Source organism: Rhea americana, unplaced genomic scaffold (assembly GCF_003343005.1).
Source record: "Rhea americana isolate MKP2758 unplaced genomic scaffold, rheAme1 scaffold_44, whole genome shotgun sequence".
NCBI classification, from domain to species: domain Eukaryota; kingdom Metazoa; phylum Chordata; class Aves; order Rheiformes; family Rheidae; genus Rhea; species Rhea americana.
This window is the reverse complement of record NW_028186579.1, coordinates 4,627,964-4,646,789: the sequence shown is the minus strand read 5'-3', so window position 1 is coordinate 4,646,789 and position 18,826 is coordinate 4,627,964. Positions and strand designations below refer to the sequence as shown.

At 36.8% G+C, this 18,826-nt stretch overlaps 1 protein-coding gene across 1 annotated transcript in view; it reads right to left on the bottom strand.

The window, feature by feature from the left end:
* Positions 1 to 18,826, bottom strand: part of PRKCE (protein kinase C epsilon) — a 295,541-nt gene that overhangs the window by 97,664 nt on the left and 179,051 nt on the right. Inside the window, exons 3-10 of the mRNA XM_085315873.1 lie at positions 13,875 to 14,034; positions 12,653 to 12,687; positions 11,242 to 11,327; positions 8,904 to 9,036; positions 6,172 to 6,314; positions 4,869 to 4,965; positions 2,902 to 3,116; positions 1,685 to 1,858 (exon numbers count right to left, since the gene is read on the bottom strand). Of these exons, the coding sequence (XP_085171999.1) occupies positions 1,685 to 1,858; positions 2,902 to 3,116; positions 4,869 to 4,965; positions 6,172 to 6,314; positions 8,904 to 9,036; positions 11,242 to 11,327; positions 12,653 to 12,687; positions 13,875 to 14,034 (1,043 nt within the window). The remainder of the gene's footprint in view (positions 1 to 1,684; positions 1,859 to 2,901; positions 3,117 to 4,868; positions 4,966 to 6,171; positions 6,315 to 8,903; positions 9,037 to 11,241; positions 11,328 to 12,652; positions 12,688 to 13,874; positions 14,035 to 18,826) is intronic.

Genomic DNA, 18,826 nt, shown 5'->3' with positions numbered 1-18,826 from the left:
AAATAAAGTGTGAATGAATGAAATGTACTTCACAGATGTAAATTGGAGATGTAAGATTATTATATACCTTCATGGGCTATTTTTTGTGTCAACTTCAAAGTATATAAAAAGCTAAYGCATTTGTTACTTTGAAAACTTTAAAATCACTTTAAATATTTATATTTGAATATTTGAACAGATTACAATCTTAATCTTATTAATCATTTTTCCTATGGCTTTCCCACTGTCATATTTTTCTTTTCTGACAACTCTGCTTAAAAATCTTTTAGTTGCAGCTTTTTTGTAATTCTRTGTATTTCATTACTGCAATTGTTCATTTGTGCCAATCACATACTGTTTGACTGGTTAGCAATATACAGATATTTACATACATGTGTGTGTGAGTGCACATGCATACTATTAATAACACTTAATTTGATGCAATAGGCCAAATTCATTATTCATTTAATCTGCCAAACTYCTGCTTCAGTTAAATTGCCTTGAATGCTCAAATATCATCTCTATCTGAAAAAAATAAACCCAAGAGTTTGAATCTATACACTGATTGGTAAGTGAAGGAAATTAACTTATTTTCAATTATAGTATTTATATTGTACATTTATACTATTTATTTATACACAAAATCTAAACTTACTCCCTACAGGTCAAAAATCAGTCCAACTGAACTGAATGACATATTTAGTTCAGTAGGCTAAAGCTGAAACCGTAGCACTTTGAAATAGTAAACATTTTATCAGGCACTTCAAAGATAAAGGACGTTTCAGTAAATTCAAYAGTATAGAATTGATATGTCTAGCAAGACAGATGCAGATCGTGTATTTTTTTGTTCATAAAGCTTTATGGACAATCAGGTGACTTATAAATAACAGATAAAAAACTGTCAGCTCTGCTGAAAGATGAGAGAAATAAGGGGCTAAAAAGAACAGAAATAAGTTTGTGAGCACAACTGGTCTCAAGCACTTAGACTGATTAGGTTCTGAAATCCCAGACAGTCAGCTGCACCATCCAAACGTGTTTACATTAAGTAGTAAATATATAATGTGTGCTACAAAGAGGAATTCTACATGAAAGATTCCCAACAAGAAACATACCGTGGGAATAGGATCTTATTTTCAGCGCTTTCTGCCTGCTGTTCAAGCCCATGCAGGRCATTACCATTACAGGAACTTTATTTGAAAAACAACATACCTGTTTCTTTTCTTAATATTTTATACACCACACAGCACAAGAAAATTGACAAGATGACTGTTCTGCCATAATCCTATTTCTGATGGAATTAACGAGAGCAGCATTTCTGTGATCATCTCAGAATCTTTTCTCTGAATAACGGCGGTTAACATTTGTGCCTCGCTCAACAAATGATACAGCCTATTAACGTACACCGGAAACCCAGAAAATGGCACCTCTGTAGCTTCTTTTTTCCCCCATATTTTGTTGCGTGTTTTTTTTTAAAAACTTATTTACTGCCATCTCCTGGCACTTACATGGTAATAGTATTTATGCTATTTAACAACAGTTAGCACTCCGACTCAAACCTATTGAAATGCTGAAATGTCAGAATCATCTCAGGAATGTCTTAGAAATACTGCTGTACTTTTTGTGTTGCTGTCCTTCATTCTGGAAACAGCTAATAAGCTAATACTGTTCCTTGCATGCAGATTGGGAAAAGGTTCACGGAGCTTACCTTTGTCTGGAAGCAGCAGTAAAGTTGTGTTAGGTATGGATGTTTCCGTGCTAATGCCAGAATTCTCTTTTCTGTCATTGTACAATCTACATCATCATCTTGAAGAATAACATCTTTCTTCAAGACTTTCACTGCATACACTTCATCTTTACCTTTTAGCTCAGCTAACATGACCTGAAACAAACAGAAATTCTGTTTATATAAGCATAACATATCACAAATACAGGGTAACATATGTGTTTAAATATATTAGAAATATAAAGAAATTTAAAAATAACAGTGGAATGATAATTACATACATGTYTGGATGAAACTGCATGTTCTATATAATTAAGTAATGTAATTTTAGAAAAAGATACCTTCAGCAGGCATTAGATTTGAGAAAAGCTGTGTCTAGTTTATCTGTTAGTTAAGAATGCAGAGGATAAAATTTTTTCATCTCATTTTTAGAAACATCTTAATGAATGCCTATTAATGAGATTTTAAAAACCAATAAAATAAGTAGGTTAGTAAAAATATTAATTTATTTCCCATTTTTGGTAGGTATTTGTGTATGATGAACATAATGATATACAACCACACACACAACTCTGGCACTTTCAAAGTTGTTGATTTTAACTGTTATTATTGTTTAAGGTTTAAGTCCTATACTCTGCTCCACCCTCATCAATTCCCTATTGTGGGAAGGTATTTGGTGAATTATATCTTTGCGGCATACATAGCGTTTTCAGCATCTCTCTAAGCTTCTCCTGCTCGTCAGATCTGAGTGGAAATGTCTGAGTTCTGCCTCCTCCAGCACTTAGCACAYCCACCGAGGAAAAACAAACACACATAAATTGTTCTGTGAAGTGAGTAAATTTGAATTGGATATTATCTAGAGAGCGAATGAACTCCTAGGCTCCTTTTTCCTGCTTCACCACTGCTATACACCTTGCAGAACACTGTGTATATTCTTCACTTCATTATCAATACCCTGAAACAGTGAAATATCGACATCTCATTTCAAAATGCTTGACCTTGGTTACCATAATGACCTAAAGTGCAGAAAATTGCATTGATCAGCAGGCTGATGTTCACAATAAAAGCTGTTTTTACCCAGTGGGTAAAGAATGGAAGGAAACCATTAGGGTGGAAGCATTTTCTGAATAGTAGTACGAATATTTTCAAAGCAGAACAGTCAAAAATAACCTGCGCACCAAAAAGAAAAYGCTACCCACCTTGCCAAAGCTGCCCTTCCCTAATACTTTGATGAAGTTGAACTCTTCAAGGCCTATTCGCTTGGTCTGGGCTTGTTTGAGCTCCCCATTTTCACCATTCTCCCCAGATTTATTAAGCTGGTTGTCTGTCGATGTTGTAGCTGTTGCCCTGTGCTCCTCTCCCCGATTGTCAAATGATAATGCTTTCCTAATGTTGTTTTCCAGCTCTTTGATTTCTGTGGAAATGTGAGGAAAAGCATTCACTTTAACTAAACATTAGAAAACCAGGCTTTGTTTGTTCCATATCAGTTTTGGGTGGGGACATCCATCTTGCATCTCCCTCCCATCTTCTCTAACCAGCATTCACGAATGCTGTGTAGTGCATTCTGTGGCTAAGACTACATATTTAACAAACTACTTCTCCACCTCACGGTAACCAGCCAAGAACCTGCTGTTACAGGAAGGGTGGCCTTTTAAAAAGATCCTAAAAGAATGACACATCCAAAGCTTGAAAGATAGGTCAGAGTAATAGCCAAATAGTTGTTTCAGGGATTTTGGGGCATTCTTGCACCACAGAGAAGCACTTCGTTTTACACTGATACACCTGTCTTCCTGAAGCACTTACTCATCTTCCTGCTTAAGTATTTAATAGTTCTATCTTGAAAAGTTCAAAGAATAGTTGGGTGTCCCAGTCCTACTTGAAGTCAATGTGCACGGAGCATCTTACTCAACTCCAGTTCTTATCAGATGCCCATCAATAACATATTTGGCCACCTAAGAGTGCTGCTTCAAGGAGCAATTGTAGACCTGCTAAATGGTTCTGAAGCTTTCTAAAGGTTAAGCACAGTGAGTTCCAGCGAACCTCAGTGACTGCCTCGGGATCTTACATAGTGCTTCCTCCTTATGGCCTTAGAAGCAACAACTTTCCTGACCAACTACAAAATTGAAATTGGTGAAATTTAAATAGAATTTAAATAGAAATTAAATCGAATCAAAACTTTAGATACTCCCAAAATATTATTTAACCAAAAAGTTGTTTGTGAAACCAAAGGGCTGAAAACTTAAGATTAAATCTGGGCTTAGAGACTTACAGTAAGTATTGTCATGGAGCTTTGGAAGCTTTTTCCCCCTCAAAATAAGGGTGAGAAATCTCTCAGCTGTAAATAATTTGCCAAGAATTTGACACAAAAGTATGTGCCTTCATATCTCCTGATGTAAAGAAGATTTTTCATACACTACGGTATATACAGGATAATACACAAAGATATCTCACACACTATCTGATTTTTAAAAAACATACAGCAGAGCAGATTGTAAAAGCGCTGCTAACATACGCATTCTGTCAGTCAGTTTCATAAAACCAGGTCATATCATTGGGAGTTACAATATTTGTATCAGAATGAATGCATGAAAAGAATGACTGACAAAAAATATGGTTTTATCTTCATAAAACCATCTTCCTATCTTTGTATCTTCATCTCTAAATACCACACAGACATTCTAACATAGCCTAATCAGACGGAAGTTGTTATTTTCACAAATCTTCAACAAGGAATTGCAAGAAGACAGTTTCATCTCAAAAACTTATTAACTATCCTTCAGATAAATAAAGGCTTGCTCCGAATCCATGGTACTATCTAAAAATGCTCTTACGCTTACGATGAAAAATATATTCTCCTTATGCAAAGGCATTTAGTGAAGCAAAGACTCATTCAGTAAAATTAGCAATATGTTAAAATGACAGTTTTATAATTTTTACTTGGAAAGTCATTTAATTTTACAGGTCTAAATGAAACAAGAAGTAGGCCTTTTTAAAAGATTTTCACATTTCATAACTTTCATAGTTGATGCTCCATATTTTGGTGGTAACTGCTTGCTTGATTTGAATCTACAAAAGCTGCAGCTGATTGCAATAGCAATTTTACTCCTCATAGTCAAGGATATTAAGACAATAYATATCAGTCAGGAAATAAGAAAAGATATTAAACCTTGATCACATGGAGAAGTTGGTGCTGACTTTGACCTATCATCTTCTGTTGATGCGGTTCCAGGAACTTGTTGCTGAGTCTCTGCACCTGCAATCAGCTAAGAACAATTCCAAAAGGGGTACTCAGCAATGAGATCCTCCACAGCAGAGTGCCAAGATGAAATTTAATTTAACAACATTAATTCACAAGGAGAAAGTATGAAGGAAACTGAAGATGTTCTAGCCTTGATGAATCTCACTGACTGGACCTCAACTCATACAACACATGGCATCTCTTCAAACACTGTCCAGAATATAAACAGAGAAAGAGCCAGAAATTCAAAAAATGTAAGTTCTTAAGATTAATAAAATGTAATAACCATACTCAGTAAGCAGGAAAGTTTTGGAATAGCCACCCTGAACCTGTGTAGAAATCTGTCTGGTAAACATATTTAGCTACACCAAATATGAGCAAGCACTGCAAACTAACTAATACAATAAGAACGTTGCAATTTGCTTTCTCAGGTGTCACAGTTAAATTTATTTGTTTCTGAGTTTTCTATGTTTCTGTATTATTTTCAAGGAGTGTATGGGGGCCAAGGGTGCAATAACCAGGAAAATGAAGCTACAGCAGAAAAAAGAGACAATATTTTATAAAAATATGGTAAAATATATCTATTTCTGAAAGTAAAAACAATGGTTCTGTTGTTACAACCATACAAACACAGATAGAAAGTGTGGTCAAATTCTGATCCAGGATACACATTATGAAATCAGAACAGTTCCAACAACTTTGGATGTACCTGAGGTGACCTACACTTTCTGTTCCAAGAACAGCAGCCTAGTTCTTCCTATAACAGGAATGATAACTCTGGATCCAATTAAATCTGGAACTACCATCTGGTAAACAGTTCCTCTTTATGAGAGGTCATTTATCAGCATATATGAACAACATCATSGAGTGGTATAATGTCTCAACCAATCAACTACCACACCAATTCTGAGACAGATAGTCATTTATGTTCTTACAAACAGTTGTGCCAGACCTTGTCTTTCTGTCAAATCTTCTTCCTCAACTAAAAACAGTAAATCTTTCCAAGCTGTATAGTCTCCAGGTTTGCAAAACACTACTAAATCAAAATAAATTTCACAATGAAGTTCAGAATAGATGATCTGCGCTTAAAAATCAAGAGCCAAAATCTTAGTCCTGCCCTGATTTCAAAAAAAATTCTTGCACAAGTGGGTGAGATTCTGCCCCACCTATTAAAGTTACAGTGAAGTAAGGCTGATCTCATTTTTTATATGACACCAAGTAGTTAAATTACCTTTTTCCTTCTCTGCCCACTATTAGTAATCTTATCTGGAGTGACTCCAAGATCTGCAAGAACTTTAGCTATGCCTCTAGCATCCACTCCGCAGTTTGGTGCCACATTTGTTTCACAGCGTCGATGTACATTCATCTTGCAAACTGCAGTGAAATGCATCAGAAAAAAAAAAAAACTTAAGTAAATTAAATATTACCTCAGCATGCATTTTGTCTTACTTAGAACAGACTTCATTGGACCTAACAATACCTTTTTCAAACACAATTCCGGTAGAAAAATATTTAGCTGGGTTTACAATGGCACTGAATGGAAATATAAAATGGTTAACCTGGTTATCAGTCTTTTGCTATGGAAATATAGAACAGTGGCTTCAGACTGTCCCAAGAGCAGATACAGAAACCAAAGAAAACCTCTAATGATTCTGCAAATCTTAAACAGAATTTGAACTGGAAAAACACCTTCAGAGCTCAGATTTTAACCATTCACCGCTCTCAGTCTGTCAGAGCAACATAAGTCTTTCATATATTAACACCTCTTACTTGATTTTACTCAAGAAGATTAACTCCCACTGTAATCAGGCATAAAATCAAGAGTGTTTTATTAGAAGTCTATGGCACTATCAAAAGCCTCTGTCTTCAGATCACAATCTATTTGCTAAGGTCTTTCTCTTAAATGCCTTCGCTAGCATATTAGTTGGGGGAAAAAAGTTACATTGCTTCCAGCTGTGGGAGAGAACACATCTGATCCATTACAAATAGCAGAGAATAATTTTCTTAGGAGCCAGAGAATACATTTTTATCTTAGCCTTCACTGCCCTCTTGTGGAACAAGGCATAAAGAAAGCAAAACTCCCAAGTGTAATAAAGTACTATATTAACATTCAGTCAATTTTCTCACTTCACTACTTTCATTAGACCAAAAAAAAAAAGAAATCAAAAAAGGTATGTATTTATAAAGTGATATTTCTTTATATTGTTAATCAAGAAAGGTTTCAACMGAGTTTTAAACAAAACTGAGATTAAAACCAGCCATGCATGTTGGCATTATTTATGAAGTAACCATAAGCATTTCAGAAAGCAGGCACCTTTGATTTACAAGTATCTTTCTGCTCAGCAGAACGGCAAGAAGAAATTGCTATACATCGTATTTTCCAGGCAAAGCTTAGTGGCAAGTTAAATATTTGACTTAAGACCCATAATAGCAGAAATAAAGGAACCAAACTGCTTGAAATAAAGAAAGCAGGAAAATTTTGTGTACTCTAACTCCATGCAAATGTTTTATAAAAAGAAGTACAGGAATAAGCAGCRAAAAAATGCAAGAATAATTCTCTGGAATACACTTCTCATGATGCTAGAGCACCGGACATGCAAGTACATTGCTGAAGAAAGGAGCATTGGTCAACACTTGTCAAGAGAGAAAACAAATCATTTCTAGCTTGGATGAGTTCCAGATTTCATGCAGACTGTATCATATTTTRTAGGTACAAATTTTATGACCACATAGAAAGCAACATAAGCTCTCTGAAATAYTGCATCTCCGACACGCATCTCCGACACTGTAGATTCATAAATGTGACCTACATTATTTCCTACAGTCCACAGAAAATGAGCCAGTATGGTACTTGAGAGGGAATATGATATTGAACTAATATATTCGCAGATCAAGCAGAGAGATACTATAGCTTTGATTAAAAATTAAAGAGCAAAAGAATCAGGTTTAATTGAAAAATCTTCTCTGAATATAGCTCCACTATAATTAAGACAGCTTTTGAACAAAATCCTTAATAATAGTAAAGTAACAGTATTTAGAATCTGACAAATCACTAAGCACTAGCAAAACTACAGGGGAAGGCTTAAACTTCAGAAAGCTCTTTATCATGTATCATTTTGCCTTGAGACAACCTTCTTCTTTCCCTTGCTGGTCAGCAATTTGTGACTTGAAATACGAAGCCACAAATAATTCATCTATAATTACGTCTTATCTCGAATAACTGCAGAAGATAAATTTTATTAATAGATTACAGGGTTTTCTATACGCATGACTCAATGTTTCTGCCCCTTAGAAGAGCACATAATGTCTTTTTTATATTTATGAAGATGAATCTACCCATCATAAAGGTGTCAYAATTTGAAAATGTTTATCATTCCATCAGGTATTACTTCTTAAGGATCTGATACAACCTTCAAGACATCATTCACAAATCTGCACTAATTACAGCATTTTATTCATTATTTAAAAACATTACATTTCTTTGCAAGTGTGTGTACTGTTTTCTTCCCATTTTAGAATATATATCTCAGTTTGAAACAAGGAAATATGTATGCAAGAGTTTCTGCTGGTCTCCTTCTGAAATGTCATACACAGTTCAGGAYATATAGTCCACAAGCTACATACAGAATGTAATGAATCATTTCCTTTCTGAATTCAGGAGCTAGGCAGACTATCACAAAGCATGATTAGCTAGATATATAGAAATATTTCATCTTCTGGATATGGTACAACATTCGTTCTGCCTAGCCTTCAATACATACAGTCATTTTTGAAGATGACATTAAAGGAAAAAAGCAGCGTAAAGTAGTAGTGTATAAGGCGTCCTATTGGAATAATGGTTTCAGAAGTTTAACAACCACCACTACAACCCTGAAAACACAGAAGGCGTACAAGCTGATGGGATGTAAATTGTCATGCTCCTAATTTTATGTCAACTTTATGTCAATTTTATGTCATCCTTACCTTTGCATTGTAAACCTTGTCTCAAAAGACCCCAGAGCAATGAACCACAGTGGTCACAGAAGGTGGGCACTTTGTAATTGTGAATGCTGAACTTGTGAGGCATGTTGACACTAAAACGCTGGGATCCCACTTGCTGAAAAAAGGAAAGCATGGCATATTTCATTTTAATTAATCTCTTCATAATCAGTGTACACTGAGGCCCTGTTATGCTTTGAAACCCCACAGAATTTAGATCAGATGAAATAAGTCTGTGCTCAAATGATGATATTTTTATTACCTATGGTCCAGCCCAAGAGTTCTCACTATTTCATTTGGGGAAAGAAGGGGAAGGGCTGCTGTTGTCCAAGAGATAAAGACTAATGTCTGCTTCCTAGTACTTCTGGGAAAAACAAATTCATAGTTATCAGGAAAGATCTGTTAATGTGGAAGGCAAGGAAGTCACTCCCAATTGTTTTAGGAGCAGGAGGYAGAGCTAATATAGGACTAAGAAAGAGAAATATATTGCAACCCATTACTTTTTCACATTCCACTGTTTTTTAGGTTATGAAAATGATAAAAAGAAATTGTTACATTCAGGGACTCAAAGGTATGATTACTTACTATTTAAAGGATGTCCTTGATAAGTTTTTATATGGCCACTGTATAGCAAGAGATTTATTTTGATGTTTTTCCTTTCCTTTCCCATTACCGCTGGCTTCCCTCCAGTGATCTAGTACCCCTTCCAAACAATGAGAGCATTGCATCAGCAAACTGTACAAGCTCCCACCAGTCTGGAGCCTGGGAATATAAACCTATGCAAGATTTTATATCTTCCTGTGGCACTGGGTACTACTCAAAAACAGGACTAGCCAGATACAGTCCTGTATCACAATTCTATGCGAGAGATCAACTGTCAGACTTAAAATACAATACTTCTTGGTTGTAAACCAGATACTCAGGAGTGCTGCTAGTATGAAAAACAACAGTGAATTGCATGGGAAGAATGGGATCTCTTAAGTGTCTACACAAAGTCATATCAAAGTTGCAATAGTGGCTCTGCACACAGCTCTAACCCCTTACTATGCTTTTCCACACCTATAACTGTAGAATTAAAAAAAAAAAAAAGCCACAGAAATGTACTTTTTCTGCAATTTTTTTCTGTACTTTTTCTTTTATCTTAGCTAATCCTATAGTGAAAGACAGTGAAAGATAGTAGGGCCTTGTCACATAAAACAGAACAGGATCGTGAGGATAATGAGCTTTGATTAGCTTTTCCAATAAAACAAACAAGCAAACAACTTCCCTATAAGATAGGGCATTCACTGGCTACAGCTGAGGAATTACATTGTAAAAAGCAACCCCCCCCCAGCTCTCTCCTGTCAACCCAGCTACACAAAAATACTTAAGACATTATGGCCGAGCAGTCTGAATAAGCTCAGTATGACTGTAGTCACATTAGTCCCYGGTGTCCCACTGTCTAGAGAAATTAGCATGCTTTTACTAAGCAAGCTTAAAAGGCCGTCTTAGCTGAGACAGGCCTTTAACCAAAGTGAACGGATTGCTTTGTTTTCTATTCTGATGTGAAGTATCTGTCCTTTGCAGATGTATTTGTCTCCCTGAGAGTACTGTTCCAAAGGCAGCTCATTTAGTTTTCAGGTGATATCCTCATTTATATAAATGCACAATATCATAAAGGCCATATTGAGTTAATTCCCTTCATATACAAAAGGTTATTAAAGATAGGAAGTAATTATGCTGAAAAAACTGTTAGCTATGCAGTACCTTGTGTTATCCCTACTGTCTTGTTATATAGTGGCCATGGGTGTTCTTCAATGCACACATGGCTTTTGTTCTACTTTTGGACAGCTTGGATGCGGTCTTTGTTGAGGTGAGCTTTGGTGAACAATTTCTGGGTAGTCTTTAAGGTTGATAAAAGATACCCAAGCATATTCCATATACTATCCTCTGCTACTGACTCAGCCACACAAAATGCAGTTAAGGGATAAAGGGTCTGATCCTGATTCTTTTGAATTAAAATGACAAAGCTCATCTAACTCAGAAATGGAGAAGGTTAAAAATGAAAAGATAGAGATGGAACTCACTGAAACTTTAACAGAGCATTCAGATGTTATAAAAAGTTTACTAACTAAAATAAACTGCTTTACAATAATTTCCATGTAAATGAAACTGATTTGGTAATCTATCATTAGAAAGTGAATGCTACTTTACAAAAAGATCAAAAGATCAGAAGGCACAACAACCCTCTGTAACGTTTATTGATTAAATGGAGGAGACCGTGCTAATTTGAACAGATGAAAGAAATAGTTTTATCTGGAACATTTATTTTATAAATATTTACCTCATCATGAGTTTCCTGCTTCTTTAAGCCAGCACACTTCGTTATTATAAGTTCATGGCATCTCTTGTGGACTACGCAAGTGCAAACTATAAACAAAGAACAGATAAAAGAATGAGTTTTCATGAAGACTGATTTTAAAGTAAAAGCTTGAAGTCCAAAGACCAGCAACACTGGGACATGAAAGAGTCCCTGAAAGCAACTGCTGGTGTGGGGAGCTCTAAGTCTGGTTTACAAAGGCAGAAGACACGCATTTTTGTAAGACCAGTGCATTGTAAGAGAACTAAAGTCAAAATCTTATGTAAAACTATAAATCACCTTTTAAAGCACTAACTGTAGTTTTCTCATTCTTACGTAGTAATAATTATTTCTCTGATATAGTCCATAATTTCCACACATAGGTAAAAATAATTTCTGTCTGAAGAGCTTCCAGAGGAACAGAGACACAAAGACAATTCATTATAAAATTCAGAGAATAGAATAAATTAAATTTTATATTTCTTTTATAGCATATTGTTGTAAGTTGACAACAGAACAGGTATTTCATGAGGAAACAATGCTTTGTCAATATTCATACTGATTACCTAATGAATGAATGACATTTGCAGATGTGAGATATTAGATTAAAAATTATAAGGGCTATCACATTGAGGGATTCAAGGTCACTAACTCCTGAAAAAAAACTACTCTAYGGTGAAATAATGAATTTTATTTTCCTCTAGCTTTGGCCACTGTTGAGATAAAAATATGGAACTCGGGAAATTGCTGCTGAGTGTTAATAAAGTAATTCTTATTATTTGCATTTATTTACTTATGCGATTTCATCAAGTCTCTCATAACAKAAAAATCATCACTAACTTGATGATTTGTACTCGGGTCAAATGAGAATTAGACAGAAAACTTCATCTCAATAGGTGACTGAATAGAAAAATTAAGAGTATAAGAAATTGAGAGTTGAAAATGAAGSATTTTGGCAGTCTTAGCTATTACCTTCTCTAATGATGACCTCTATAATTATCTCATCAATTTAATTACAGTCTTTGCAACTACCTGACATTTTCAGAGAGGAATCTTAAGGAGAAGAAATACTTCACAATTTTAAAATGCAAGAAGAGAAAAAAACAAGAAACCAGCATCACCAGAACTGCCTCAAGTCAGCTGTACACCAAGAGATAACTAGGATCTGCTGTTCAGAGATGTTAATTTTGCTACTACTTAATATGCTGTGCCCAAGAACTACAGTTTTGAAAATCTTATTGTGACTTACCGTAAAGACTGAATCTTTGGTCAGATCAACACGTTCAGACCTGCAGTCTTGTGCTAAAGCCTCGTCTTTGTACATATAAAATGTATTAATTATATATTATAATATAATACACAAATTCAAACTTCCTACTGTACCCTTTCCTCTTACCTTGACATTGGTATCCCTGTTTGCCTATTACACCCCTGAAAATAAAATAAAGTGTTTTAGAAAATGTAGAACATATAAATTTTAAAATTACATTTTTTCACCCTCTCTTTACTGGACACACACAAGTTTAAAAGAATATAATTCTTTTAATAGAATAGAATTCCTGTAATCAACAATTTGATAACTGTATTCCTTGWCTGAGATCAGTTCAAAGCAGGAATCACATTTTGGCTCCTAAGAGATAACAGGTTGGAAGACACAAGTCATGAAGGGTTTCAGAAGTACAGACATATTTGCCATAAAAAAAAAAAGCCACAAGCTAGTAAAATGGTCATTAAGTTGGTCTCTAAATAGAGAAAGTGAGGAAGATTGCATTTGCCACTATTGTTACTTGAGAAAAACTTGGCCAGCCTAAAGCCTAACCTGCCCACATTTCTTACAGGAATATAATTGACTTCATGTACAATGTCATTCAGCCYGTTCCATGTTAAGAAAGACTGATTCACTACTACACACTCTTAGGAAATAATAATTATGGATCAGATCAGATCTTAGATTTATTAAGGTGCAATTGAGTGTGTCTGGGTAACATTGGGAAACATGAATAAAATTACTGAGAAATCACTGAAAAATGAATGCCTCCACCCCTTTTCCCTACCTGAAAAAGGTCTACTCAAACTTCATGTAAATTTTTCATGAAAGAGTGTTCTTAGTGTACATGGCAATAACAAAGACCTTGTAGAATTAACACCCAAAAAAACACATCGTTAAAAGTCCAATATTCTCATCTTCCATTAACTTTAGTAAGGTGTAGAGGAGCTTGGTATTTCCAAGGAAGAAGACAGTGACGCTTAAGTGCCTAAACAAGAATTCAGGCATCTTGGCAAAATGGAAAGGTCTAATACTAGGTCGAAAGCTACACATAGGCACCTACAGGGCAGCAGACTGGCTGTCTACCTACAATTTATGGTGGTACTAGACAGGAAGAGATTGAACTTTGTGGCTGAGAGGAAAAAAAACACTAACACAGCAAATTATAACATTCATAATGAAAGTCTGACAGTCTTCTATTATTGTTTGCAAAACTGATGACAGCTTAATATTAAAGTAAAAAGGAAAAAAAATAGTACTCTGTTCCATTTATACTTCAGTAAAACAGGGTGTTATATTAACTCTTCAATTCACAGTTGAAGAAGAAAGCCAAGTTAAAGTTACTTCATACCATATAAAATCTCTGCAGTGYGAACAATATGTTGGCTGTCTAAGATAGGTGGCCATAAACTTGTGTCCATTAACCTGGTGTACCCTGCGTCGCACAGCACCCTGGCGCTTTCTGGGGCGCATACGTTCCCGGAATACACGTTCTTCATTGTCTTTGGGTGCTGAAACAGAGGAAAAGAAAAAACACCAATAAATGCTGACTACACCAGACACAAATACTCAAATGCAACGAACAACCTTATATTCTCAAAAAATAAAAATAATCCTCTCTAGCTAGCAATGCAAGAAAACTTCCCTAATGCAGGTGTAATCTGTTCTCTTTCAGCATCAAATACTAAAGGGCAGGAATTTTCATTGTGTAGTATAGGAACTTCTAATGATCATAAATCTTTATCTCTAAATTCAACCTAAGCTGGGAAGAAGTCTTCTGAAGATTTTAACTACCAAACACACTAACAAGCTCCTGAACTGCAATCAAGCAGTCAGATTCTCCAAAGATCCTGAGATMCCATCTCACTTAATCTTTGAAAGACCACTCTCCCCCAACCCTTCTAGCAAACTCAGAGCTGACATAAGCACAGGAAAGCTTAGTACCAAGCAGAACAAAAATTCCATTGAAATTTGATTATTTTGTAGAATTTCTTATTAGGATCTGAGCTTTGGGCTCCACTTCAGTATTAACACACACTCAACAAAACATTCACGGGAAGAATGTTGCTCCTCTTAACCAATTCCTGCTCAACTGTGTATTAGAGTTTTAACGGTGGAAGAAGTAAATACTTAAGCAATTCCTCTGCAATACATTGAGTTCATTTTTCCAAGACATGTTTGGGAGAAGTATCACTAACACCTGTATAGACTTTGGTACCTATTAAGCAACTGTTCAGAATAAATTAGCAACAAAGAACCCTACAAGTGGTTAATGAGAAACAGGTTTTACAAGCAAACTAAAAAAAGACGCAAATCCAGTTATCTGTTGTCAGAGATAACCATGTCATGCAATCCTGTTCATGATTCATCTACCTTCACTTTAAAACTTTCAAAGTATAAAAATTTTAAAGCTTTTTTGCCCCCAATTCCTATCAAAGGTTTGCACTGAACCATTTTTCCTTTTGAACTCTGAAACTTGCTTCTCATTTCCAGGCCAAAATTCACTCATTTTTGTTGGCAGCAGAGGTATGGAAGGGCAATATGGATAAACTGGTAGAAGCATAAATCATTTTTGGCAAGAGGCAAATTTTCTCCAACCACCCAAGCCCCTAGCATCCTTACCAATTCTTTCAGCAGAAAATCTCTTTCTGTGATCTTTAGTGGTACAACAGGAAAAGTCAGGGCTAAGATATTTGGCAAGGGTATGTATTTCTATTTACRTATGTTGTATTTTTTTTATAAATATTTTGTTAATGCCAAGTGCTTATATCAATACAATACACCTTATACTAATAAGAATGATTTTCTTTCTGGACAGAGATACATGCAAATGAAACTATGCACTCACTACTCCCATACATACCACATTTTTGAAAAGTATTTAATACTTGTCCTTCTTGGAATTTCACCTTTTCTGAATTATTATATCTTTTAATGTTATGCTAAAGACATCTTTGGTCCGTTTCAAGCTTTTCTTTAGACCGAGTTCTCTTCCAACTAGCAATATTGTGTTAACAACAAAGCAAAGAAAAAGGAAGCTGGAACAATTCAAATCTATAAACCTACAGTAATCTCAGTTTCTTTTAGAACATTCAAATAACTCCTAGTTTTGAGAGTCRTAAAATTAGAAATTATTTGTTTATTTAGGAGTTGCTAGAGTATGGTCTTAAATTAAGCTGACAGACAGAGATCATGCGAAAATATAGGTCGCAGAATCATGAATACAGGCCAATTTCTTTCCCTGCACTGCAAGGGCTAAAAACCATGACACCATCAATCACAGYCATTTATATACCAAAAAGCCTATACTACTTACACATTAGTATCTTGCAAAAACCTTATATTCAGCATGAGATTCCACAAAGATGCATCTGTGGGATGGCCAGAATGGAATTACTTCTAAATTCTAGGTGAATAAAAATTGACTTACACAGAGCTACCTCTTCAATCTATGTCAAGGAACAACCAAAAACTAAAGGTCCTAACCTTACCTTGAAGRAAAGGGATATGAAATAACAAATGCGTATCAATTATATTTATTTTTATGCATTAAATAACAAACCAATTTCTAATTACAACTCAGCCCCATTAGAGAAAGATTGCCTTTCACAGAGAATGTACAGYAAGCAGTTGGAAATCTTACCAAAGACTCCTACTCCTATTTTTTTTCCTTTTCCTTATAGAAAATAATTCTATCTGTACTATGTAAGTATTACCACTGTTCTTTTAGTTATCATCCAGATTTCAGAATTTGCAGCCTGCATGTGAGAAAGTTAATGTTAAAATACCACTCTTCTGGAAAGTTTTCACAAAAAGTTATCTGCCTATATGAAAGGAACAAGATGTTCTGACAGTCTGCAGTTCACAGCTGATATGATAATCAGTCTACAATATTGCTTTTTTCATTTTTTGACTTTTTTTTCCTCTAAGCATAACTCTTCACAGMTAAAGCCTCTGTAATTTTACAAAGCAGATGAAAAATATTCCTCTTATTTTGGCTACAGGAATAGAATTCCATGACATTATTTTCTCAGCAAAAGTTGCTTTAAGATAACTTCAYTTTAATACGTTAAGATCTACATTTAATACTTCCATGAAATTTCATTTTTCACCTACAATATTTATAGCTAAAACAAAATAGCAGAACTGCTTTCTTTCCGAAAATACTAACACCGCAGAAACGCATCTGCTCCGACTTGAAAACGGACGCGAGCAAYACGCAGACCGTGAAATCATCAGGCTGAACGGCAGGTCCGGATCAGCCGTGTCGCCTCCTCCCGAGCTGCGCCCGCGCGCGCAGGAAGGCTGCTCCAACAGCTCGGGCGAACGCGGCTTTCCGTGTCAGCCTGGAGGTCCCTCAGGCCGTCGCGCCCCCGACCACCCTCCCGCCCGGCTGCTGCTCGGTGGCCATCCCCGACGAGCCACGCGAGGCCGTCGGCGCAGGCGGGCACGGGCCACCGCCGCTCGGCCACCACCGCCAGCGTCTGCGGCCAGCCCTCGGCGAGCAGCGCYAGCCGGCGCCACGGGACGCCCGCCTCTCGCATTCGGGCGATACAGCCGAACGCTCTTTCCAAAATGTGCTTTGGAAAATTTTAGCCTCCCAAGCAAACTGGCATTTTAAATACACTTTAGAGAGTCCTACACTGGTACACGATGGATTCTAAAACATACCATTAAGGTAGAATATACTGCCCACACAGACATTTCTGTTCTTAGCAGAAAAGTTCAAATTAAAATAAATGGATTTGTCATAGCCAGTCTATAGGCAAGTCCCAATACAAACAGTAATTTCTGCTCACAGTATTTCTCCTATATAGTCACCCTTAGTAAAAGCGGTTTCTTCTTGCAGAGTACATGCAGTCCCCTGTTTTCATTCTAAATCTTTCAATCCTCTATATTATTTAATTTATCCTTCTTTCATGTATTTTTTTTCAAAAGAAGGAATAAAAAGTGCTCACGATAATTTCACAGGGTTCCCGGTGAATACTGTCAGTTGAGAGTACCGAGTTTGGTGGTACTCCAGAACTGCCAAACTTAGAAGTCATTTCTCTACAAACCCTCTTGAATAACGCCATTACTTCTTTTCATTACAACCAAGAGTAACTCTGAGTTACCTGGAAAACAATAGCATATAATTATTTTTACAGACTCACGGGTACATGCAAACATCTTGCCTACAATTTCATAAGCCACAATCCTGAAGACTTTCAGGCTTAGCTTCAGGCACTTAGCGAAGTATTAAAAAAAGTCAATAGAAGTATTTGGAACACAAAATATAAGGAAATTTTTAAATACTTGCATGTTTATCTGAATGACTTGGAACCACATTTAACACTGTTAAAGCGTTTTGGTGTGTGTGGAGGGGAAACATCAAGTTTCAGTTAGATGGCTACTGCTCCATCAATGCCAAACTATAGATATATATATACATATATATGTATATATCCAGCATGTAATGCACACGCGACAGAGCAGTGACGCCTCCACAGACCCCGGGGCCAAGCTGAGTGCTTTTCAGTCTGTGCAGCTCTTGGGTGTCTCCAGATTATGGTCATCCATACACCAGCGGTCCAGAAAAAACAGCCAGTTTAACACCGACCCGCAGCGACTACAACAGAGCCTAACCGATCAATAAATGCAAAGGAACAACAATCCTACAGCTGTTTTGCTGCTGAAGATTAAAACTAAGAGCTTTGTTATCATAATATTTAAAACCTGACCTCTTCCGTCGGTGGGCACGTGCTGGCCCGGAGCCTTCGCTTCAGCGCCGCGCAAGGGCTGCGCTGAACGTTAGAAACATCCCGTCCAAGTAAGACCGTGTTACTACTGACGCCTCGCCGAGGAGGAAGGACATGGAGGCACGAGAGGWAATTTGCCTGAAGTCACGCTGGGAAGGGGAGGCAGAGCCCGGCTCGACATCCAGGACTCGGCACAGCTCAGGACTGAGGGCAACCAGATCGCTACGCGTTCAAGCCAGGTCTCTCGGGATTATCCGGGAACCCTCTTTGGGGCCTCTCCAACACGCACCGTCAGCGAGGTTCCTCCAGGCAGGAACACAGAATTTTGCCTTTAGAGGTTAAATCAAAAAACTCCCCCAGCCCCCACCGCATCTTCACCTCTCGGTCTCTCTTCCCTTTGGAAAGCCTTGCTTAGTAGGAACACCTGCGACAAACGGGTCTCATAAGTTTAAGGTAAAAAACGGTAAGGTAAACGCCACAGCATAACCTCCCACGGCTGCGAGGCGTTCACTGACGCGCGCAGAAGCTGACTGGACAGTGCGCCGCAGTCCCAGCTTTCGCGGAA